Source organism: Oryzias latipes, chromosome 14 (genome assembly GCF_053564925.1).
Source record: "Oryzias latipes strain Hd-rR chromosome 14, Olatipes_Hd-rR_3.1".
Classification (NCBI taxonomy): domain Eukaryota; kingdom Metazoa; phylum Chordata; class Actinopteri; order Beloniformes; family Adrianichthyidae; genus Oryzias; species Oryzias latipes.
This window is the reverse complement of record NC_136250.1, coordinates 12,398,827-12,413,751: the sequence shown is the minus strand read 5'-3', so window position 1 is coordinate 12,413,751 and position 14,925 is coordinate 12,398,827. Positions and strand designations below refer to the sequence as shown.

General features: G+C 39.0%; 1 protein-coding gene and 1 pseudogene across 4 annotated transcripts in view; one reads left to right on the top strand and one right to left on the bottom strand.

The window, feature by feature from the left end:
• mtus2a (microtubule associated tumor suppressor candidate 2a) overlaps positions 1-14,925 on the top strand; it is a 46,111-nt gene that overhangs the window by 13,744 nt on the left and 17,442 nt on the right. For all 4 annotated transcript variants that reach the window (XM_023962338.2, XM_078930619.1, XM_023962337.2 and 1 more), the window contains exons 3-4: positions 466-724; positions 5,215-5,460. In XM_023962338.2, coding sequence (XP_023818106.1) covers positions 466-724; positions 5,215-5,460 — 505 coding nt within the window. The remainder of the gene's footprint in view (positions 1-465; positions 725-5,214; positions 5,461-14,925) is intronic.
• On the bottom strand, positions 1,915-3,508 carry LOC144983807 (transmembrane protein 50A pseudogene; annotated as a pseudogene).

The following is a 14,925-nucleotide window of genomic DNA, read 5'->3' as shown; positions in this document are numbered from 1 at the left end:
AATTTTCAAATGGTTGGCACTTCTGTTTAAGTAAAAGGAACGCCATTCATACGTCACTACCAAGTCCGAGTCCCTTACTGGCCAAAGTTCAACCTGGTTTAACTAGCAATGCATGATCAATGGCTGTGCGTTTTGTGCGTAGAGACCAAAAATGGTCGTAGAAACCTGCTCAGCGTAAACGTGAGAGTTTTGAACGCGGATGCCCAAAACCAAATTTACATGGACTTTTCATTGAAAGTGGCCGCTTGAACGCACGTTTCCGAAGATGTTGCAACAAAATGATTTCTTAAACTTAAAAAACAAAGATGAGAATAATGTTTAACATTTTACACTATATCTACAGCTGCATTACATTTTTCTGAAAGAGCTAATAAGATATAAATTTTATTTATGTGTTTCTCAAAGGTCCAAAACTTTTGTTATCTAGAACTGATTCTAAGTCAAATAAATGATTGTGACTTTTAGGTGGCGAGATCCAACAGCCTGAAAGGCAGCTCTGCTGAAGATGCGTTGCAGGGCAGAGCAGTCACGCAGATGGAGGGTGGTGGCAGTCTACTGCGCTCCGGCAGAGGTCTTCGTCTAGGCTTAGGAGCCGTCACCAGGAATGCTGCAAGCTCCACCAAAAGCAGAGCGCCGGGTCAAGGGCTGAAGTCAACACTGATCTTCAGCCAGCCGGTCCAGCCTGTTAACCCCACGTCCAGCATGAAAGACCAGGACAATACAGGTACCGGTAGACCGTCACCACTGTGGAAGATGTTCTCTACTGCTGCTTTGCTTGAAAGGAAAATTAACTCTCTAAGATAAATTTCAACAAATCCAAGAATTCCTTCCCCTATAGAAGAAAAACACACCAACATATAAAAATAGATGATTTGATTAGCAAATTTCACCTCCACTGATAAGTCCCTAACTCAGATTGTTAATGGAATATTGAAGTCCCAGATTTCCTAGCATCGCCCTGCACACTGCTGGAAGCCTGTGCCGTTTTTGACTTCCATGCATATTTGATCTGCTCTCCCTGAGTCTGATAACCCAGACATACACCAGTAGCAACATGCATGGCCCAAATGTGCACATGCAAAATTGGTCAGCCTTGCCTAATATAATCCCTATTAATAAATATGCATGGTGTCTCAGTGCTGCTTGCCCCTCTGGTGGTTCTATAAGCTTTGAAGTGCAAAGCAATTAACACTTAAGAAATGTCAGTCTGTTTCTGCCTGAATCATTCTTACTTTATGCTCACGACACACATACAAAAAAACAGTTGGAATATTGCATGTACAGTATGTAGTGATGATCCTTTCTTGTGTTTTTGAGAAATTTCTTATTTCGAATTTACATTCTCCAAAAATCTTCCTTTTTTATTACTTTTTTATGAATAGAAATGACTCCCTGGCACTTACATACAGTAAATACTAGAAATGCAACCACTGACTTTCCCCAATTCAGTTCAAACCTAAATTCTGGGAGGGGGGTTGTTTTTGTTTGATTTAAGATTTGAGGATTACACAACAACAAAAATTCAGAAAATATATATTTTGATTTGCTAAGGAGCAAGCAACTACTACTTCTACTTTACCAGGCAACTCCTACTGTATGCCTGGTGTGATGTAATGAGACAGTGGCAGAGCAAGAACATTTTAAATGGCGGGGCGGGAGGGGGGCAGAAGACTGAGAGTAGCAGCGTGGAAGGCCATTACATATACAAGTATAAATTTCAAACGTTTTTATGGTTGTTACTAATATTAAAAAATTTGTTTTTAATGAAATGCTATTGCTGATGCTTAAAAAAAGCTTTTATTGATGATTTCACAATCTTTTTCAACAATGACACTAATACTGACTCAAAAATTTTGGGGGGAACAATGCTTTTCGTTGCCATGTAGCCATGAAGACACATGCAGTTCATTACCCTCAAAGGTCCGTTGTGCGTCCAAACCTGAAGACCAATCCACTAAAGAAAATGAAAATATTTCGGGAAAAATGGCAATACCATGATACACAACTGGCTTCTGAGGCACAACAAACTCCCCCCACACTGGAGTACCTGTCTGTCCCATGCAGCCTTACTTTAGCTGTCTCCTCTCACCTGGCCTTTTGAAACTGGATTTTTTATGAGAAAAGCCAGAGTAGCTAACTGTAAATAACCGATGAAAATCTGCCTCCAGAGGATAAATCGCTGCTGCGTCGATAATGATCCACCAGCCCGTGAAGAACAGAACTCCAGCAGCCATGGATGCGATAAAGTTTTTTCCTCTCCCACTAGTCAACACCACAATTACAATCTCCACAACGGATCCCGTCCAGAAACCCTGACGTGACTCTCTCTGTTTTCAGTTTTTGATGTGGACTACTGTTAAGAACGACCTGTCTTCTGATAGACCTCAACCAATAAAAAAAAAAAAAAATACAAGAAATAATAAATCTCTGTTAAATTTAGCACGATTTGCTTCCCCCATGGTTTGATTCAATGGTGTAAGATACTATTCAGTTTAAAAAACCAAGAGTTGTGGGATCCCTGTTAATTACATTGTATAGCAATTGTATAGATGTCAAACTTCTAGAGCTATTCACATAATTACAGTGTAGATCAGACTTTTTTTGGGGGGGTGTAGTATAGCCAGGATTGTTCATTTAGACAATAACGTTTGCACATTAAGGCCTAATTTGACCTTGTTTAAGGCAGCGAAGTCCCTACTTTGCTCCAGCCATAATACAAACATTCTCTTTAATTTAGTACAATTTAAGATCAAAATCCACGCAGGTTGTTGCAGCTCACCTTGGTCTATGATTACAATAATTAGTGGTTGTCCTAACAGAAAGTCCAACTGACTTTTGAGGATATAATTCATCGAAGGGGAGGACAGACTTTACTTCTCTGATAGGCGAGTGAGAGTTTTTCCAGAAAGGATGTTATTTAAACACGAGTAATGGCTGATGCCCAGCTTGAAAAAAAAACGAGTTCTATTATTTATTGATAATATTCAAGTTGGTAAAATATTTAAATTCCAGCTGCAGCTTAAAGATGAGGACCAGAAAATACAAAAAACAGAGAATTCCGTGAATGAAAAACATCCAGAAATTGAGAAGAGCTGTGTTCTGCTCATATCTTTGTGGTGATGAAGAAGTGAGGAGTAGGGGGTTGGAAGGAGAGGATAGAAATGAGGAAATCCTCCCAAATGCTCCTGGCATTCTAATTCAGAAAGAGCACGATCCAGCCTCCCAACCCAGGCTGTTCGCCACACAGGTATCTGATGGAGAGAAGCTGGGCCGAATAGAGAGCCACACCGTCTCTGCCCCCTTTTGTCTTCCCCCTACCAACATTCCTTTTTAACTTTTGTTTCCCGCTGTTCTGATGTGGCATGCGCTGAGGTAGAAAGCTGTGCCAAACGGACAAGGAATGGAGGGCAGCCTACCTTATCTCTGTAACCAGCAGGGGATAATACTCTTCTACAATGCAGGATCTCGACCTCTGCTGTCGCCAAATTGGGGCTTTTATCCCAGTCATGGGGATTTGCCTACTGCTGTGTGTAGCCTCAGTTTTCTCCCGCCTGCACGTCTCATCTGTTGTTGCTGTTAAAACAAAAGATTACCATGCTGGAGAATGTCGTTCCATTTGTTCTCCAATAATATCCTCTCCTATGCAGATTTGATTACCATATTTTTTGGACTACAAGGCGCTCTGGAGTATAAATCGCAGAAGCTAAAAAATACATAATCGAGAAGAAGAAACTTTCACACTTTTGGGAGAAATTTGTTTAAAAAAATATGGGAGCAAGAACAGACTTTAATCTTAAAAGGCAAATCAGAATGTATAATAATAGACTGAATATCTGCACGCTTCACCAAAGTAACACACTGATGCCTATTTGGCTTCATAAAAAAAACATAGGACTGTAGAATATTAGCACAACACGTTATTATTATTAAGATAACTATAGCATAAAGAACATGCTAACAAATCAACTAAACTCTTTATTTTACAACAAATCTGCTTAATTCTTCATCTTCTGTGACGCTTTCTCCGCTGAGCTTGGCGCAAGACTGAGCGACGCTTTTTATCTGATTCACACACCTACAGTGCCCTCTAGTGGTTGTTGCTATTTATTTTTAAAAATCGTGCGTTCAAAGCAGGCATGTGACGCGCTTTCAATAAGAGGCTAAATTCTTGAATGTGCGTTTAGAATTGGGTGTTCACACTGGACGGTTGCTACTCAATACTAGAGCATGTGCCTGCAGTAAGAAGAGGCTTGGTGCGAAATGTTCAAATGGTGCAAATCTTGCTCAAGGCTTTTTCTTTCACAGCCCTAATCCGATTTCTGAAAGACTTAGTGACATGTGATTCGACAATTATTAATTTCTCCGTCATGATTGATTTTCAAAGGGTTGGTACTTCTGTTAATAAACCCTTGTGCTATCTTAGATGACCCCACCCTTACATTGACGTTTTATTCCTACCATGACAAAGGTGGAAAGATTTCATGTAATCCATGGACACCATTGAAGATCACAAATCATTGAAGAAAAAAGGTTCAGCGCACTTTCCAGTGGGTCTAGATGACCCAACTCCCAACACTAAAGTGCCTAGGATAGCACAACGGTTACAAAGGACACCATCCATATCTCCCTACAAAATCCGAGTCAAAGTTCAACCTGGTTTAACTTCAGATGTGCAGTTAATGGAGGCACATTTTATACGTAGAAACAGTCTTAAAAACTTGCGTAGTCAGGCGGGAAACCAACGTTTGAACATGGCCATTGCATTACATAGACTTTCTTTGGAAAGAAGTCGCTTGCATTATGGAGGGTGGTATGAATGTAGCTTAAGTTAAGTTAGTTCACTTATGATAGCATTACTGGAACTCCACAGGAATCCCCCTGTTGTGCAATGAGGGCCCTTTCACCACAAGCAGATGAGTGGTCTGTAGAAAGAGAACATCAGACACACCTTAGATCTTTGGAACATCCTTGCAGATAAGAAAAGAAGAAGATTGCGACTTGAGACTTTACCTGTAGAGCATCATGCAAAGAGGACACAAAGACTCTGTGAATGTTTCAAAGTCCACAGTGAATATAGGGTTCACATCAGAACATTAAGGATTTCACAAATTTGCGATAGATGTATTATTTTGCAGGATTCCACCAGTTGCTACAGTGTCCATGAAAATGCAATTGCTCCATTCTTTTCTCCTCTCTTTTGTGCTTTGGACATAGACGGTCAGCTCATCACCCATCATGCTCCTGCTCCAGCTTTGACATCAGCAGCAGCAGCATCCCAGTCTGTAGCTTCCAGGTCTCTGCTTTCCAAGGTGAGCCAGTCAGGCCTGCGGCCCCCGGGCTTCAACTCCAGCCGTCTCCCCACCGGCCGCCTGGCAGCCTTTGGCTTCGTCAGGAGCTCCAGCGTCTCCTCCGTCTCCTCAGCCCACTCCGCTGACAGCGCTCAGAGTGACCCCTGTCATCGTGAGTTTCTTTTTAGTCCGTTTTGGAATTTCTCTACTTTTTTTGGTTTGTGTTATGACACTTCCTAACCCAATAAGACGTTTCTTCATCCTCCAACCTGTTTTATAACCACTGCTTTGCAATTGCCCTCATGAAAACAGTTTGCATAAACAGCCCCCCTCCCACTGTAATAATTTTCTCCCTCTTGAGCTCCGCCTCGCTTATAATTTATTTTTCACGCTGCATTTTCATATCCACGTATCATCTGATTAGCGAGTACAGAACTGCAGCACTCTAAAGGAGCCCTAATAGGTAATAAAAGTTTACAACATTGTTGTGTAATTAAAGATCGTGAAGGGTACACAATGGCTCATGCATAGGTTTACTGTGCTTCTCTGTATATATGTTTGACAATTGTTACCCCTAGCTGAGCGATTAACTTTAAACATTTGAGCATCATGATGTTTAAAGCCATAATTCTTGATCCTGAGTAACAAGAATGAATCATTTGAGGTGAGGCTGCAGAGCAGGAAAATAGGAAAATAAATGAACCACATTGCTGAATTTTCACTGCATCAGTAATAATTTACTGATCCAAGTTGCTTTGAGTCACAAAACTTATTCGCAGAGTGGCTCTTCCCTTGCTTTTTCGCAAAAAAGTGAACACATGAGCAGAGGATGCCATTCCCCAGACTCATCTGTAATTCATCAAACTGCTGCATCAAATAAAGCTGCTCGTTCTGTCAGCGAACCGAACTAGATCGTTTTTTTTTCTTCTTCTTTTTTTCCTTTTGGAGCCAACTGGGAACTGGAAGACTTAAACAGTTCTGAGCTTCTTGGTTAGTTGGCTGAATTCTGTGGTAGCTGCATGTGTATTTAATGTGACCTACATAGGGAGCGCTTACTCTTCCTCTCCCAGTTACAGATGACGTAAGCACCTCGACTCAGCTCACGCACATCAGGCCCCCCGTTATGTCATCTCTCTTTCCCCCTCATTTCTTTTCCTTTTTTTTTATCTTTCTCATCCTCTCTCATTGGTTGGCAGGAATCACGAACTAGGGTTTTGTTGGGGAGGCATCACAGATGTTCTCAAGTTCAAAACATGAGAAATTTGTCACAGCAAGAAAAGTAAAATAATCTATTGATTTCAGGCATTAAGATTGATTGTTTTTTTCAGTCCGATAGAAATTAGATGAAAATTCTTTTACATGTTTCCTCTGGTAATAATCATTTACTAACAAAATAGCAGGAAAATTTTAACTTATTGACACTTTTAGCCCACAGTTTAATTAGGTAATGTTACATGAAAAATGAGATATGCACTCACCATCAACAACAAGCATATATCCTTCAAAAAGGAGCTGTCAAATACATACCATCTGATTTATATTCAAAAGATATAAGGAAATCCACTCAGTTTATGTTTGCATATCAAGCTTACAAACCGTATAAAATATCATTAGTTTATGGTTATACTAAACAACACGGAGAAAAACAAGTGGCACATCAGTTATATTGAGTTCTACACTGCAAAATACTGTACTTGATACTTTCAAAGATTTTAAACCCTTTTTTTTTAGATGTTCAAGACATTTTAGCAGGTTTGAGGTTGTTTTTGCTCTACACCTTTCAAAACCTTTCTCTATATCAGAAGTCAAGAGTTTTTTGTCTCATTAAGAGCCAGAATCTAAAAATAAGGACATTACTATTTAAAGGAGTCAAAATCCTTTTGCTACATACTCATGTCAATAGAAAAAAACTTGACTTAAGACTAAAAAAAAAACAAATGTAACAATTTTGGGTTCAATTTTAAACATGTTATTTTAAAGTCAATAACTGTTGACAAGTTAGACTGGCATTGATTTTGCTAGTTTTCGATTTTATGAAGATTTATTAAGATGGACCAACTTGCTCTAAGATCGTGTTCTTATTTTGTTCTAAAATGAATGATTTCCACTTTTTGCACTGGTTTTTTCTTACAGTAATCAAAATGAGCCACAATTAGATACATAAAAACTCAGAAAAAAATACAAACTGTTTGACTAAAACTAGCAACAAATACAACACGTATTATTGGGCTGTATAACATTCAATTTGAAGACATTCTTTCTAACATTGAGCTTTTTATCTTATTTTTTCCATTTTTGAATGCTTGTGTGCAAATCCTTTTCTATATTTTGATATCATAACATTTCTTTTTAAGAAAAAGGTACTTGCTGCATTAACAGATATTTTTTCATTTTTCTAGTGATTTTCCCCTTAACATTAGGGCTTTTTTCAAACCTTTTATATCTTTTTGTAGTGTAAACAGACATATACATTCCTATAGGTGCCCATAAGGAATATTGGTTTGCCCAGTTGACATTCTACACTTCCCCATATTTGATAAATAGCATTATTTGGATCTTAAAATCAGCCATTCTGCCTCCAGATCCTTTTGCTGCTGTCGAAATATCAGACCTGCAAACATACGGGTCTCGTGTTTACAATTCTCAGGAAAGCATGTCAGCAGACAACAGAGCCTCTAGAAGTTTCCAAATGCGATGCCTGAAGCAGAATGTTCCTCTCCCTGGTGTTGAACCGCTGCAGGTCAGAGGAGCCGAACTGAAACTGTATGTGTGAGAGAGAATTAGATGAAAGAACTGTTTTTTTTTTTATGTATGCTGCTGTTGACCTTTAAGCGAGGAGCTCTCAGTGGACTGTGTTTCAACATGACATACTAACGTGGGCTTGACTGAAGCACTCCCTCTCCTGCTGATTGAGTACTGGATAAGCCCCAAAGTGTCTGATTTTTTTGTCAAAAACCTCTGTTGATATTAGGAAAATCACATGAACTCTTGTATTTGCTGAATCTGGATTAAGATTTGTTTGATTTGACTTCAAAACTTCAAAACTCAACTGTTTGTAATGAATCCATGTGAAGCACTTGACTGATTAATCATTTTTGACAAACAGATCATTTTCAAGTCTTTGCTACACAATCAGTCATACAGACTGATTCAAAAAGCCAAAAGCTCAATTTCTCTGGTTCCAATGGACCCGTTTGAAACGCGTTTGCCTTTTTGTCTTCCTCTTAAGCACCTTCGTCTTTCACCATGTTTCAGATTAATACATTAATAAAATTAATAGTTCTTAATTAATAATAAATCAGATTAATAAAAGCACAGACAGATGATTTCTCACACATCTTTACATCAACAAAATCAGGGAAGCAACAACCCCACTACATCCCTGAAGAGAGAGAGGGAAGGCCTGCTTGGTGATTCTTTTCTCAGTCAAACAAAACTGACTCCTAAAGTCTTTTGCAGGAAGCGACTTAGTAAGAAGTAGAGAAAATAGGAGGAAGGGGTTTCAGGGGTCCTGTACTGCAAATAGAGGTAGCTTAATAGTAGTAAACCAACACTAATCTTAGGATGAATATCACTAAAAAAGTAGAGAAAATATCTGTCCAGCAAGTCGTTTTACTTAAGAAATCATATACCGGGTAAAAAGCGTCACACACAAGCATTCAAAAAGGAAAAATAAGCTAAAAATGTTACCTGTTAAATACAATTACTTATAATCGAATGAAATGAGTATTTTTTTGCCAGTTCTAAGCAAATAGTTCGTATTTTTTGAGAGTTTATGTACTGTACTTAATTGTTGTTCATTTTGGTTACAGTGCAAAAAATCTAGTGACTTATTATAGAACAATATCTAAAAAAAATGAGAATATGATCTTGGCACAAGTTGGCTCATCTTAATAAATCCTCATATTATGTAAAATCTTAGAACATAAATCTAATTTTTTATTTCCAAAATATTGACAATGAATTCCAGTTGAGCTTGTTAACATTTATTAAACTTCAAAACAAAAGCCTTAAAATTGAACCAAAATTTACAGCACTTCTAAATGAATAAAATGTCAGATTTTGAAAATATAAATGAAATACATTTAGATGTCTTATGAACATTTCTTAAATCAAGCAATTTGAGCTTTCTTGAGAACTCTTGACAAAATTTAGTTTTGTCAAGAGTTTGGTACAAAATGATTTTGGCTCATTTCAATAATAATTTCCTTATTTCTATTTCTCAGCTCTTATTAAGACAAAATATTCTCAATCGTGCTGATTTTTAGAAAACCTTGCAAATGTGTAGAGCAAAGTTAAAAACAAGTTAAAGCCTGGTGAATATATAGGAAGTCTAGGAACAGGGTTTTGAATCTTTGCAAGGATCAATTAGTTCGCAGCACGTAAAGTGGAAAAAAAAACCCTGATGTGGGCGTGCATGTGAATCGTGTATTTACTGGAAACAAAGGCGGGGTTTGTGGAAAGTGGTGACATTTTGCTGCAAAATCCTAACAGTGGCATCCATTAGCAACAAAACCTTTGGGGAAAGGAAGCATTATGGGAAATGTATTTGAGGTTTCCTGTTTCTTTTTTTATTCTTAACAGATTATTCGATATGTTTAGGTAAAAGGTTTTGGGACATGCCTTTCAGGTTATTGTGCAAAAAATGTAGCTCTCAAATTTGAGGTAAGCCAGTCACAGTGATCCAAAGCCTTTGGTTTACAATTACCACCAGTTTGCATATCAGGTGCTTGTGAATTTGAGTGTGTTTGAGTGTTTAGGTCGTGTGATGTCTCTCCGTATAAAATTGATCAGACATCAGCCGAATCCGTCCTTAAGCTCATTTGTTGACTCCTCCTGAGATGTTGCACGGATGTCAGCAGGTGTTCATTCATCCGTGCCTCATGCACATAGGACACGGAGTGGGGGGTGCTGAGTTAATTTTACTGTGACTGACAGTTATTGCAGAGAGGAAAATCAAGCAGAATGAGACTGATGAAGCCTGCACCTTTGAGCCGCACTGACTCCTTGATGAAAACTCAATTGTCAGAGTAATATCAGCCCTGTCGCTGGAATGGAGGAGAATCAGAAGAGGGGAAGAGAGAAGTAATCAGACAGCTGCGGAAAGAAAAAAAATGAAGAAAGAAAAACGCAAATAAAGCTAATCGAATTAGTCAAAATGAGCAAAGAGCAGAGAGGAAGGGTCCTGAAAGGAGAGGATGAGAGAGTCGTACCCCAGATGCCACTGTTCGGATCGGGTCTGTGACTTATGCCAGCTCACTGTGAACAGATGGTGGTTGTGCGCATGCAGCCACACAAAAACACAAACGCCACAGGCACACACAAAGAAATACACACCAGCAGGGGCAGCAAACTGGATGGGAAAATAAGGTCTGGTTGCCATTCTGTGGCCAAGGAGAGAAAAACCAACATGGCAGAGGCTTATTGAAACGTAGGAGCTGTGGCAGCCAGAGCGGCTTGAATGGACTCGTACATTAACACGGAAGTGCTCACTGTATTTCACCTGTCTTGGCTGTTCATCACCCTTTATGAGCTTAACTGATGGAGCACATTGACAAAATGCAAGTGGGTCGATAGCAGATAAAGTTCAGAGTGCTGTAGCGTTTATGTTCAGGTCAGAGTCGGGGCTCTTAATGAGGAAATTCCCACTTTGCCAATTAACAGCTGAACTGAAGTTCTGACGATAGAAAAGGAGAGGAAAAACAACACATCATCATCTTTACACTTTATTTGTCTGGTTCGTACACAATTGACAACAAACAGGACTGGCAATGTTCCAACAGATCAAACGGATTCCCCTATCTAGAATATCTCCGTCAAAATGATCCAACTTCCTTTTTTTCTTTTCTTTTTACGTTACGTACGATCACATGGTTTTTTGTAACCCGATCCCGCTTAGAACAATGATGAAAATCACTCAGTCTACCTTTAAAAGAATTACAGTTTAGCGAAAAAAGACAAACACACAAAGTTAAAACAGTTTGCACATTAAATCTATATGTGTAAAACCGTGAGTTGTTAACGTATAGAATACCAGACATGCTCCCTGTAACCAAAACAAGTTTTGTCTATTTAGTTATACTTTAATTTGGAACTAATTCAGATAAATAATAGCAGCTTTGAAGCTGTGGGTTATATGAGCGTCTCAATGCTTGATTTTGAACAGAAAAGGCAAAGCTTCTTGGCTGAGGAATGAAAGGGGTTCCGCTCTACTGACAAGAGGACAGCAGTGATACAGTCGGCTTTATTTGAACGTGGATAAAGCAAGTGTACTGCATGATAATCTAAACGGATCTGTGTACTTCTATGCAATCAACGTCTGAGCAAAAACTCAGACTTCCAACTGGTCAGTAAGCAGTGATTGATCGAAATCATTGTTTCTATGGCAACCACTCTTTACAAATCAAGAGTGATCTTATTGGTAGTCCACACCCCTAGCCTTTAAAGGGGGACTCAGATTAACCTTTCAACCAAATGTTTTTTATTTTTATTTTTTTTTAACTTGTCCTGTCCAACAGCTGGGCAAACAGATGAGAGCTGAAGGCCTCTTGTGTTGGACATATTTTACTTTAACAACAGAGGTTATTATTCTTCAGACAAACCAGAGGTGTGTCTGAATAAACCCCTTTTGTAATTGAGGCCAAACTTTATTAATTTCAATCATATTTGAAAATCTTTGGTGTTGGACCGGACGGAAAAGGAAAGGAGGGAGGAAGAAAGAGGAATGTTAGAGAAGGGGGGGATAGAAGGGTGATTATAGGAAGGGGGGTAAAACCATGAAGCAGCATAAAGCAACAAGTTTTCTGGATGGTTATACTCATTACGGTGAGGTTCAGATGTACTACAGGTCTATAAGGGCGGGGCCTGTCCACACACACACTCAATTGTTATAAGCACACCTGTTGGCTCAAAAAATGTCCACATGTCAACATGTACACAATATAAATACTGTTCACACACGGATACCTATGCCTTCAAACCAACTAGTGTGAAACATTTCATTCAATCACGCAAACTAGGTGAGCTAACACCTGTGCTCAAGTGAGTGTATGTTCTTCTAAAATGGATGGAGGAATGTGAAAAGAAGGAGGGAGAGTGCCCAGCCATCCCCACACCAAGACCCCCGCCGCAGCAGCAGCGGCAGCCAGAACCCCCCAACACCCACATTGCAGCAGATAGAGAACAACCGCCCAAATGTTTTGAACATTCAACGTGAGACCGCTTACTTTTATTGAGGCAATTGAGGCAAATTGGCCAGTTTATAACTTGAAAAGTTACAGAAGACATATCATTTGAAAAATTAGGATTAGCAAGAACATGTTAATGTTCTATTTTTCTATTAGAATGACTGAGTAATAGCTGCTAATTTCTCTACAGAAGTCTATGGGATTTTGGCTTCTTTGGAGCCATCGGGGACTTCCTGTTTGGAATGCAAAGGAGGAGGGGTCACTGAGTCCATTTCTCATACACCGTATATCTGTGTTTTTCATCATTAAATCAAATTGTGGGCATTTTTTATTAGTATTATTTCTCTTTTATGCCATTTACTGTAAACCTGTCAGATGGTTAGCTCCACAGGTTCATTTTTAATCTCATTGCTGTAGTATTTTTCCTAACTTTAGATACTTTCTGGGGCTGCACGGTGGTATAGTGGTTGGCACTCTCAACTCACAGCAAGACATTACTCGTTCAAATCTCAGCGGAGTCTTTTCTGTGTGGAGTTTGTATGTTCTCCCCGTGCATGTGGGGGTTTTCTCCAGGCTTCCTAGCCCATCTATATGCATTTTAGGTCACTCGGTACATCAACTAATCTCTCTCTAATATTGTTGCTGTACAGTAAATGTGTGAGTGTGTGTGTTGTTGTGTGGCCCTGTGATGAACTGGCGACCCCTCCAGGGTGTACCCACGCCCTCACCCAACAGTGGAAGGATAGGCTCCAGCAACCCACGACTCAAAAAAAGCTTTGAGCAAGTTTAGGAAATTGATAGATATTCTCTGTCTTCTTTTTTTTCTAAATTAGGCCACAATTCATCAACTAGGACAAGTAGCATGTGTGCGAACTCAGATGTATCATAAGAACTCGTACGAGTGGGATAGCGTTTTTCAAGTCCTGCCCTTTAGCTTATTAATTCTTTTTTTTTTTGATAGCTCACAGGTTGTCGTTAAGCATCTTTCATCAAACACAAGCAAAGGTTTTAGCAAGCAAACAGGAACTCTCCTTGATCTTTCAAAGACGGAATGGCATTTCTAGCATCCAACAAATGGGAGGAAGTTGCAGTTAATAAGTTGAACAAATGATGGTCTCTGATGGATCTTATCTTCAAGCTCAATTACACTCACTGTCTTTCATAATAAAGGCCTCTGAAAGGAGCGAACATCTGTCTGTGGGAACATATTGTAGGCTCCAGCTGAAACGGCACAAAGGCAAATAATGTTTATTTGCTGTTGTCTTATTCAAAAATTGTGATATATGCATCTTTATCAAGCCGTAATGCATCCATATAAGCAAAACAACGGACTCAAAAGAGAGAAAAAATACAAATATTTTAAAGAATCTATATTGCAGAATATGAGTCTTTTTCAGCAGATCCGCACCACAAACTGTGCAGAGGCTTCATCCCCAGATGTGTTGGGGCACCAGGGTGAGTGCTGTGTCTGCTGAAATCAACTTGGCTGGATGCAGTCACTTCGTCTAGGACAGCCGGCGAGTTTCTTTGCTGATGATGGATATTTGGATTTAGCTGACTGGCAAAGCACTCTATATGCAAAAGTAAAAAAAAAAACAAAAAAAACAAGGACTGTTGGGTTTACATTTCACCCTGTTTATATCTAATTATTTTACAATAAAACTGTTTTTCACCCGGAAGATACAGTCAGAGTAGTGAGTTAAAAAAAGGTAAATAGATTAGAAGCTTTGCAGATACTTGAAATGAAATTCTGACAGAGATTAACCATGAAGGAAAACATCCAGCTGCACCTTCAGTATTAGCCTCACACTTTAAAATAATGGCAACTGCCTTGGATTCACGGTGCAACCAGAAACTAGAGGTGAAAGACCCCAAATTTGCCTTATTAAATTAACTCAAAGTGTGACAAATTCATAAAACAGTTACAAAAAGTTACAAAACTGAATACATTTTTCTACAAAATTTCGCACTTTTGAGAGTTTAAGCAACAGAGAAAAGTGTGAAAATGTTCATGTCTATCTGAAAAAAGTGTATAAAGTATGTAGTGAGGACTTTTACAGCCTTAAAACATCTACAATCCTATGGTTCCATCTTTCGCGGGTTATTTTTCGAATGCAACCCCCGTGATAAATAAGGGGTGACTAACTAAGCAGAAACATGCCATCTTGACGAACAGCTTCCACACAAAGCCTGATATCCCATATTTTCTCCAACACATCATTAAAATCACCAATATCATGTAGGTGCAGTCCAAATCCCCTGCCAAAACCTTAATACATGTTGTGGATTCTAATAAAAGTGGTAAGGAACCCCGTTTTTCTATGGGGAGGGTTTTGACCTGGTTCATTTCTACCATCTCCAACTTATTACGTAGTTGGTTTACCTTTCCATTAAGAGACGTATCCACTGGTAGCCCTATAGCTTCATGTGTCTCTTCTGAGTTTTCAATT